The sequence below is a fragment of the Triplophysa dalaica genome, chromosome 16 (genome assembly GCF_015846415.1).
Source record: "Triplophysa dalaica isolate WHDGS20190420 chromosome 16, ASM1584641v1, whole genome shotgun sequence".
In the NCBI taxonomy this organism is placed as follows: domain Eukaryota; kingdom Metazoa; phylum Chordata; class Actinopteri; order Cypriniformes; family Nemacheilidae; genus Triplophysa; species Triplophysa dalaica.
In genome coordinates this window covers 2957785-2967891 of record NC_079557.1, presented here as the reverse complement: position 1 = coordinate 2967891, position 10107 = coordinate 2957785, and the positions used below count along the sequence as shown (strand labels likewise).

The 10107-nt window shown below is 35.6% G+C and overlaps 1 protein-coding gene across 1 annotated transcript; it reads right to left on the bottom strand.

Annotated features, from left to right (window-relative positions):
• Window positions 1–188: 188 nt before the first annotated feature.
• nxf1a (nuclear RNA export factor 1a) lies at window positions 189–9733 on the bottom strand. Its single transcript, XM_056769685.1, has 22 exons — window positions 9607–9733; window positions 8758–8814; window positions 8216–8372; window positions 7943–8087; window positions 7654–7737; window positions 7212–7316; window positions 6905–6985; window positions 6743–6812; window positions 6146–6234; window positions 4711–4818; window positions 4476–4585; window positions 4316–4352; window positions 3930–3998; window positions 3790–3845; window positions 3608–3712; window positions 2723–2781; window positions 2525–2640; window positions 2397–2439; window positions 2235–2307; window positions 1412–1585; window positions 1067–1127; window positions 189–893 (listed from the first exon to the last, which is right to left on the bottom strand). The coding sequence occupies exons 1-22, from the start codon at window positions 9671–9673 to the stop codon at window positions 855–857; spliced, it is 1905 nt and encodes a 634-aa protein (XP_056625663.1). The 5' UTR covers window positions 9674–9733; the 3' UTR covers window positions 189–854.
• Between the last annotated feature and the right edge of the window lie 374 nt (window positions 9734–10107).

The following is a 10107-nucleotide window of genomic DNA, read 5'->3' as shown; positions in this document are numbered from 1 at the left end:
CAAGAAACTCACATAGAAGCCAGGTTATTTAAAGTTGTATGGCTATATCATGTTTGATATAGTTTCTATAAATCTTTTTTGGTTAATGAACTTACATCCCAGCTCAACATGCAGGTTCTTGCATCACCAGATAAATACCAGAAAATAGTACAATAATCATATTACTATACCGTGCCATTAAACAGTACTTAATCTTCCAGAATCTGTTTATTCATTATTATTATTAAATAAAATAATGTTCTTTCAAACTCAAAACAGATACAGAAAACAGAACAGTATATTTGTGCTTCGCACATCTACAATAGATTTTATGTCTACAAAATCAATTTCATATTTAATATTCATGTCAAAATCATAAGTGAATAGTTCAATAGTTCAACAACTTGTGGTTGTACGTTTTCCTCGCACAATTTTACTGAGTTAAATTTTTTATTTTTAATCAAGAGAATCTCTTTTAATATAACAATGACTTGATGAGGTTTATATTTGATGTCAGTCTATCACAAAAAAAACCATGAAATAAACGTTAACTTTATTTTCGTGTAACTATTCACGTAAACGTTTATTACTATAGAGTAAAATGAAAAGGCACGTTTGATTTTGAACGTCACAATTAAAACAGAAAAGTGCTTTTTTTAAAAATGATAATCAGTGCCGTGGTGTCATTCGTTCAAGTTCAACCCGAGGTATCCTCGTTAAGGAAATAACAAAACTAAAATTTAACAATGTAAAACAAACCTCTGCGTTTCATTGCAGTCTGACACATCACAAATTAAATGCCAAACAACAAATAAAACTATGTACGTGCACACAAGTATACTTTCACATGTATATCTGCATGTTTATAGGAATCTTCACTTTATGAAAGCAACTTCTGGAATCTTCCCTTGTTCCTACAAGAGACAGAAATGTGTGAATGACAAAAAAAGGCTAGTTTTACATCCATATAAAAGGCTTTGACATGAAAAGATTTCTTTCTTTAAATTCAGTTGAATTTTTATGTGCTGTTCAGATCATGTGGATTTATGTTTAAGGCCCTCGAGTCAGAACACTTTTGTGCTTTTACCTTCAGTTCTGTAAAAATTTGGGCAGCTCGATGAAAATCCCACGCATTATCCTGCAGACATCTGACAGCAACACAAACACCTTCAATACAAGACTTATCAACAGGATAACACTGAATGGGGTGGGTGGTATGAGCAAAATCTAACAGTATGTAATAATGTAAACCTTTCTCACCAAACATCCACTTGTTGATGTTTCTACTGTCTCACTGCATTTATTATCATACCACCCTTCCCACTAATACAACTAATATTATAATAGATATATATGTCTGGTTCTTCCCAGTAATTATACAAGTGTGTAAAAGTATGCTTGTATTAGATGCAATTCCTGTATCCCCTCTCACTTTTGAGACCATTCCAGATTCATTTGAGAGCTCTGGGAGAAGGCAGAGAGCATTTGCTGCTGGAAAGCCGAGAGGGCGGACACTGTGCCACTCGGGGCAAGTGTTGCTAATGCCCTGTTTTTCTCCTCAGATGTGGCCGTCCTCAAGTAGAGTGCATCGTTGACCACACACAGACTGCAACACACAAAGATTCTCTTACTAAGAGGACCATTTAATAACATTTGAACAAATCAGATTTCATGTTGGGAACAGAGGTCGCGTTAACCGAAAATTCACCATCATTGACAGCTTTTAAAATCAGAAGGCCGTCTGTCATTTTGACGGATTACAATGAGGGAAGATTGTAATTCCCGCTTTTGTGGAGTTGATAGCGTCATTTTGGATAAACCTTAACTTTCCGTGAGTGGAAAAAGGTCTCACTGCGTCTTCTCCTTTCATGACCTAACAGCAGCTTAAAGTTACTTGAAAGTGAATAAATGAATGATTACAAAACAGCGTGTAAAAGCACCTGTCATTGTTACTGACTGAACATATGAACATTTTTATGTAAGTAGTGTTTTATATCTGACAACAGAAGCATTAAAATATAAACAATTTCTGATTTTTTGGGGTATTAAAATACAGTAAGTTCAAAGAACGCATGTATGTTGCGATGGCGTCAAAAACATGCTAACTATCATCTAATATCACCTTAGTGACAGGTAAAAATGTATTATTTGCGAGCCAATGAAAAAGTCTTGTGCAACATCTGGTTATGAACCATATCAAAACGCGACAGGCTGTTATTATTTAGTTATGATTGTGGTTTACTGCTCTTTCCTACCCAGAATTTGGAGCAGGAACTGCGATGAAGACTCTGGTAAACGCCCTGATGAGGTCGTTGGATCTCCCATCAACTACATCAGAAAAAAAAAATTAAGATCATTCTTAATGATTCTTTGTTGATCACCACAGAATTACATCACCATTTTACTTTTACCCTCACCCTCTTTGAACACTCCATTCACAGTGAACGCCAATAATGTGCTCTACGGAAAAGACAAGATGACATTATGTGTAAAAAGGAAAACAAAAGCTTCAGTGATGGCATGAAGATGTCTTTGAAGAACTTACCGTATATGTATTGACATCGATGGTAAATGAAGCGATGTCGTGCTGGGTCTTGGGCAGTTCATTGATGAAGGCGACCACGTTCAGCCGGGACTTTTTTAGCAAACGGAAGCGCGTGTCTGTCAAAAGAAAGTTCAAGATTTTCAGGTGAAGTCAAGCGAGGAAACTCAAATATGTTTGTTTGTCAGGTACGACACTTACAGGAGTCATTGACCTGCTTCATATTGCGGTTGTCTTTAAGATATTCTCTCAATAAGTACCTGTGAATTCGAAATTAAGCAGTGACATCAGCGTCTGATTGTATTATCACAATTTTTATGACCCTTCATGAATTGAAAGAGTACATGCAGTCTTGTACTAAATTTTGCACTTTGCGTTATACTTGTATATGTATTTTAAACCAAAATGTAATTCAGATTTAGATGAAGTACAATTTTTTTTATAAAAGTTCACACTATAACATTACAACTGATTGTTTCATTGAAATAAGATCAAAGCAGCAACCTGTAACTTGTAAAATGACTTGAGTAAGTACATAAAATGCCAGTGTTCAGAATGGTTTCTTAACCTTACCCCGACTTGCAACAGTGAAGTCCACACAGGACTTGGCATTAGAACCCTTTATAATTGTACATTTCGTCCAAAATGGATGCGACGCAGCGCAACAATACCATTAGAACAAGGCGTGTAAGAAAGCTTAAAAAGTTACTATTACAATGTCCTTAAAATTACATTTTATGCAGTGTGTAATGTTGATTTGTGTGAATGAAAGCAGTCCAAGTTGTAAAGCAGAAAGTGAACAAATAACAGTTATATGACCGCAAAATGAATCATTTAAGAGTCAGTCAAGAAGTAAGCTAATAATAGCTGCCTGATATTAGAAAATTAAAGTGCTTTTACACCTTGTATGTACGTAACTTGTTGTTGGACACTCCATAAACCAAGGTTATCACAAATTATTTACTGCCTTCTTTTTCAGTCTCAACAAAGCATGAGTTCATTGAATTTGAACAAATTTTTAAATGCCATTAAAATGAAACAATCATTTGCATGTGAAAAACACAAGGATACAGAATAATGATGAACCTGGAGACATCTGTGCCGAGTGACAGGCTGAGGGAGAAACAGGCCCCATCATGATATGCATCCAGCAGCTGCTGTCGTTGTCCTGAGTCGTACACGCTGAAATACCTGCGATGAAACACATATCACGGATGCCCAAAACATGTGAACCTATAACACTTACAAATGAAAACACTTGCACTTACTGTTGGAGAAAGGGCTGGATGATGCCCCTGATTTCATCTGAGACAAAAAAGCTGCCCTGGATTGATTACACATACACATCCAGTCAAACACCCCACATGGACCTGCTTTACATCGATATTACAGAGAGACCTTCATTTACCCTACAGGGAGGAACAGCAGTGCCCGTGTCTACACCAAAACAGATTGGTGGCGGAAGGACATGACCGTCCTGCAAACACATCGGTATTAGAAAAGATTGATATAACTCTGCAAGCGGCTTTTAATAAAAGTAATTTAGTCCATTCAAGGTATGCATTTTATCGGTTTGTGTGTTTCCTAAGAATTTGTGTTATGAGACATTTCTCAGTCAAAACAAGGAAAACAGGATATGAGAGTGTTTTTAAACCAACAGAGCCAGACAGGAGTCGTGGGATCAGGGAATTTCTGTCCTTGACAAACTAATGTTTGACTTTATACCTAATAAACAGAACGTATTCACAGCACAGTGAGTTAATTTAGTCTATAAATATTGATAAAACAAATTACCAGTTTGAGAAGGCTGGGAAATCGCTTCCGAACCGCTCTGTCAGTGTAAGAGAAAACAAAGACAAAAGAAAAACACAAGCACTGTGCTTTTCATTTTTTTTTTGGGTTAGGGTATTTATGTATTATGCATCTAAATCTAACAAGATAGACAGACACTGACCTGATATATGTGGTCTGATCTTCAAAGTTATCACACAGCGGGTTCCTGTCCAAACACAGTTCAACCAGCCCGAGACCCTTGAGGTTATCCAGTTCCTGTTCGGACTTCAGCTACACACACAGATAGAAACAAAAATAACACATGTTAATGTAACAGTACATTAAAGAGCGAAGCAAACAGAAACAGAAGGGTGTAGAACAAACACTGCAGGCGCAGTGGCACAAGCATCTCTCACCTCATTATGAGACAGATTCAGTGCCCTCAGTCGGGGGGTTTTCTTCACCAGGTCTGCGAGGTCAGTCAGCCTAAACAGCTTGTTGTTGCTCAGATTCAGACATAACAACTGTGAATGATTATAAAGAGAGAGCACACAGAGAAAATGCTACTTTTCACAACAATTTGGTTTGCCAAGAATACTTTTTTCAAGTGCAGACATTTTTATTTGGACTAAAACATTCTGGGCCAGAAAATAATGCTTACAAATATTTTAACTTAATTATGCTTTTTAAAATTATGTTTTATTTACATAATTATGTTAATGTTTAATTTGAATATATGATTTTTAATTTATTAATGGTTACACATATTGAAACCAAAGTGTCATTGTCATGTTTTATTAACATATAATTACTTTAATTTTTCCTTTTTTTATTACTGGCCACAAATATTGTAACTTTTAATCATTTTAATAATTTTTTATAAAATATATTTTTTGATTTACATATAATTACTTTAATTAGAAAATTAAAGTGTTTATTAGTACTGGTTACAAATATTGTAACTTAATTATTTAAATATTTTTTTGATTGTTTTCATTTGACTACTGGTTGCAAATATTGTAATATACTTATTGCAATAATGTTTTATTAGAAAAATATATTCACGTATAATTACTTATATAATTTTAATATTTATGGAGGTGTTATTTAAGTTTTTTGGCTGAAAAAATAGATAAAACGTTGTCAAACACAACTTGTTTGTGTTACAAAAATCCCATCATAACACCGTATTCCAAGATAAAAGCTACAGCAATTATTGTAATATGTGACAATAAAGGAATATCCATCTCACTGCTGTCAGATCTGGCCTGAAATGACATTGTCGCCCTCTTGACCTTTCTAAATACCAGTTCACTCATTTATTTGTAAACAACCCCCCACACCACTAAATTCTTGGTATCACATACACAACACCTCCGAGCCGCAGTGCTCATCAGCGATCAGATTCATTTCCTGAAAACCTGGTATCAATCCGAGAGGTCTTACAAATGTGTTTCCTGGAAACTGTGTCAAGAGTCTCATACGCAGCTGTTAACACGAGAAATTGAATCGCATGGTTTGTTTAACTCCTTCCACCAGCTGAACATTTTGATCCCCTAGTATTTATGTCCGGATATTGTGGAGGAGTTTATCTGGATTAGATGCTGCTTTTATATTTATGGTCATTGGCAGTCAATGTGCAGCGAGATCTTGGTCTCTGACACACAGTTTTGAAGCGATCAAAGTGAATGTCATGCAACCAACTGAAAAACAAACCAACCAACAATGTTGCAACTACGCAGAGCATTTTGAACTTTAGTATGTCAAAACACAGCTCACATTTCCTTCACAAAATGTAAAACCACAAATGCGATGTAAACCCTTTGACCTGTTTAGCGTTTCTCATCTTACCTCACGAACATTTTCCTCGATGATTCGTAACATGGCCTGCATGAAGCTCTTTTGGTTTAATTTCACTTCAATTTTATGTGAAACCAAGTCTGGTGGAAAAATGGTCACATAAAAGACAAATTTTTACCTTTAGAAAAGTACCTAACACTGTATTTTCAAAAGTTCACAACATAATGGTTTAAAAAATATGAATTTTATGTTTATAGGTATGGGTTTAGGTAAAATTAAGTTTTGTTTAATTCTGTGAACTCCTAAAAATATTTCTCACAAATAAAAAACTTGTTTTTTATTTGCATTTACTTTGCAGTATTAAATGTCTGAAAAAAAACAGAGCATCTCTTCTGTAAACAAAACAAGTTCAATTTCACTTTTAAGCAATACAACAGTAATATTTCTACATGTAGGAAATTGTTTTTATGTAATAATCTCGTCTTTCATAATTGCTGTTGACTGACTTTATATTGGATGACGTTTACAAATGCTGAATAAGTAAAAAAATATATTAATTTTGGTCTCCTAATTTTTTCCGCAGCTGTATTTTGCAGTCAAAACATGGCGCTGTAGTATTTTGAGCAAAACTGGACTGTTTAGTTTTACCATGGTCAGTGCCGATGCTGCTCAGGTCAAGACAACACTGGGAACCATTGAAACGTTTAGACATGCATCTCTGTAAAAAAACATAATATTTAGTATTAGTGCAGCAAGAGAATGTCTGAAAGAAAAGCTGTTTTCATTCTAATAATAAGCTGCCAATCACACCTTTATACGCTCCAGATCTTCTTGCTTCAGGTTGTTTTGGTGGAGAGGAGGTTTGACACAAGGGGTCATGATAACAACCACCTGCAAAATAATATTCTATGGTCGATCCTGCAACATACTAACTAAAGCGTGTCTTTAAATTTTTAGATAATGTAGAAATCTTGCAAAAAAAACACAGATTCATCCGTCTAATTTAAATGTTGACTTTAACTGTCAATCCTACATTTCTAATTACAGGCACATATACAGTAAAAAAAGAGAGAAATGAGAATGTATTTTGAAACCGAGTAGGGGAACGGTACAGTACTTTGTACCCCTCACTGTCTGTGATCCTGCGTGATAGTTTGCGTAGGGCGCTGGCAGCGGCCGCATCATCCAGGTAGAAATAAACGCTGTGACCGTCTATAGAGAACTTGATACATTGAGACACTATCAGACAAACACAGATTTGCTAGACAATCTAACAGACAATTTACTAACACACGCTTGTACTGTATGCAAACATTTTGTACTCTTCAACGAAAGAAAGCCAGTCATACAGATTGTAAACAACATGAGGGTAAAAGAATTATGACAATAACAAGAATACAATTCTCTATTAAATAGTTTGATTAATGGGCAATAAAAAGTTAAAGACAATCAATCAACAAGCAAGACCTAAATAAATGTGTGCCTCTCATAAAAGTTAGATCATCAGCTCTGCCGTCGCCCTAGTGGACAAAAAACAGCCACTTCTTATCCTTACTCACGAGCAATGGACGGAAAGGTACAGTACTGTGATCCTGAAGTGTTGTTATCAGCCACTTCTTGTCATACTTTTTCCCATGCGGTATCTGTGTAACAGATGTTAAAGATTATCACATATCAACAATTTAAATTAATTAATATCTTCAGATGAATGACTGGACTTTGGGTTTCATGATAAGTTCTCGATCTGTTCATTCTGTTTACACGGATTAAAAATGACTATAAGGACATTTTCTCTGCTGTGAGTGTGATGTAAAAAAAATGTATAGTGCTTCTCTGTTAAACTCTTACTGTCATTCTGAACCACGCTATTCCTCCTCCACCTTTTTCTCTTCCTCTCTCTGCCCCTCCTGCTCCTAAACTACTTCCCCCTCGTCGCCCTTCCGTCCACCCCTTTCCTTTCCAGCCACCCTGGCCGAACTTTCCATATGTACTCCTGCAAGTTAACATGCATTAAGAATCACACGCAAACATTTGAAACATATACAATAACAGCTTTTAATAATCAAGTCTCCCACAGTCTCATTAGGGATTGTTTATACTGACAACAATACATTCACCGACCCGCCATCAATGCCGTCCTGAAACCTGCCACGGGGTCCAAAGTGTCTCAAGGGTTGAGCACGATGCTGAAAACCAAGTGCATCATTGTGTACAGTCCTGAAGGACCTCCGACCTTCAGGGCTATAAAACTGCTTGTAGTCGACATGACCATCACGCTCTGAAACACAAACACAGAGCATGTACTCGAATATACAATAAAAGTTCATTATTCATTACATTCTACTAATACTAACAACATCGGTTTCCTTTATTCAAAAATCTCACATTGTCACCTGTATTTGAAATGTACAGTTTATCATTTTCTGTTATTATTTACAATTTATTTATGGTATTAAACAATTGTTGTAGGCTTTGCTATCAGCTCAAATGCAGTATGTGTGCATGTGAAGAGTTCAGATGAAAAGCCGCCTCCTTCAAAAATGAGATTGTGATGTTGAGGGAATATACATTACTCAAATTATTTGGCTTCAAAACCAAAGATGTTAAAGATGTTTCGGTCTGAAACATCTGATATTGCTGAAAGTAAATTTTTAAAGTTTTACCTGTCGGATTACTGTCAGTTCTCCACACCTTTCTCACCACTTCAGTGCCATTAGGTTCTGAGGGAAGGGTAGATTTTATCATAATTTTATAACCTATTTAAAAATAATCGCTACACAACAACCGAATAAGATGTTAATACCCCATCAGAATATCCTACATTACAAAACAAACAGGTAAAATTAATTTACAGTGCAAAAATGACGTAATATTGACGTGCGCATGGCTGGTAGGACAATGGGTAGCACGAAATTTCAAGGCAGGTGTCCACTGAGTTATAGAAGCAAACTTAAAACCAACTGGTTACTCAAAAGAAATGTGCATAAAAATATTATAAAACATTAAGTTCATCGTGTCATACGACTCAAATAATAAAAACTGCGTTCTTTAAAAAAAACATACCGTGGACTACTTTTCCCACAATGCCTTGCGAACACTTAACGTACGATTAAAGAAATGTTTTGCTAGTTAATCAACACTATAAACTTTAACAAGAAGTAGTACAATTGTTGTAAAAACCTAAATAAAAATGTCATTTTACAATACAAATGTTATAGCAACTAGGATTTGATTTGAACCATCCTTAGCAACGCGACAGCGTAAAAATGACACGTTCCTAGATGTTAACACAATAAATGAAACACAATAAATAAAATAGGAGTATTCCAATAAGATTGATCACAAACGAATCTTTACTCACACTCACAAAACCTTGACATGTGATGTTTGACCACACCTGTCAATCAGTCGGTATTAATCAATGTCATACAGTAAGCAACTCGTATTAAGGTCAAGTTAAAGACGCAAAACATGTCGGTTCAATAAAGCAAAACATATGTGAACTCTGGTACCTGTATGACGAGGGTAAACGCGTGTTACCACGGACAGATTGGGGTAATATTTACGGGAGCAAGTCATCGTGCACCAACCAGATCGATCTCATATTTGCGCGCCCCCGCTGCACGTGGCAAACTGACAACGTGCTTATTGTATCCAAGCAGATACTCGTGTGCAAAGGCAAAAAATACGTTCTCTTTAATTGACGAATATGCACACAAAACCAATTTTCTACTATTAAAAATTAAAGGTATTAGCTGATTACATAAACCGTTTATATTGGAGAGCCTCACATTTTATATTTCTTATATTGTTCGACATTTATTGTCATTAATTCTAGTAAGCACAATCATCACAAATGAGACAGTTGGTAAACTAGAGTATGGTAGTGTAGTTTTGATTGTATGGGTAAAATAATCTGGATTTGGATCAATTTAATGTCAAATGTTTGAGTTCATATCTTCAACATGTTTTGACTGCAGACTCAGCAAATCTGAGCTCAGTTTGTAGCATTG

Excerpts from the sequence above, each read along its gene's own strand:
- nxf1a (XM_056769685.1), bottom strand. The coding sequence starts at position 9,673 with ATGACTTGCTCCCGTAAATATTACCCCAATCTGTCCGTGGTAACACGC. Across the intron at positions 6,813-6,904 it reads AAGATCTGGAGCGTATAAAG|AGATGCATGTCTAAACGTTT; the intron begins GTGTGATTGGCA and ends GTTTTTTTACAG. Across the intron at positions 2,641-2,722 it reads GAAGCAGGTCAATGACTCCT|ACACGCGCTTCCGTTTGCTA; the intron begins GTAAGTGTCGTA and ends TTCTTTTGACAG.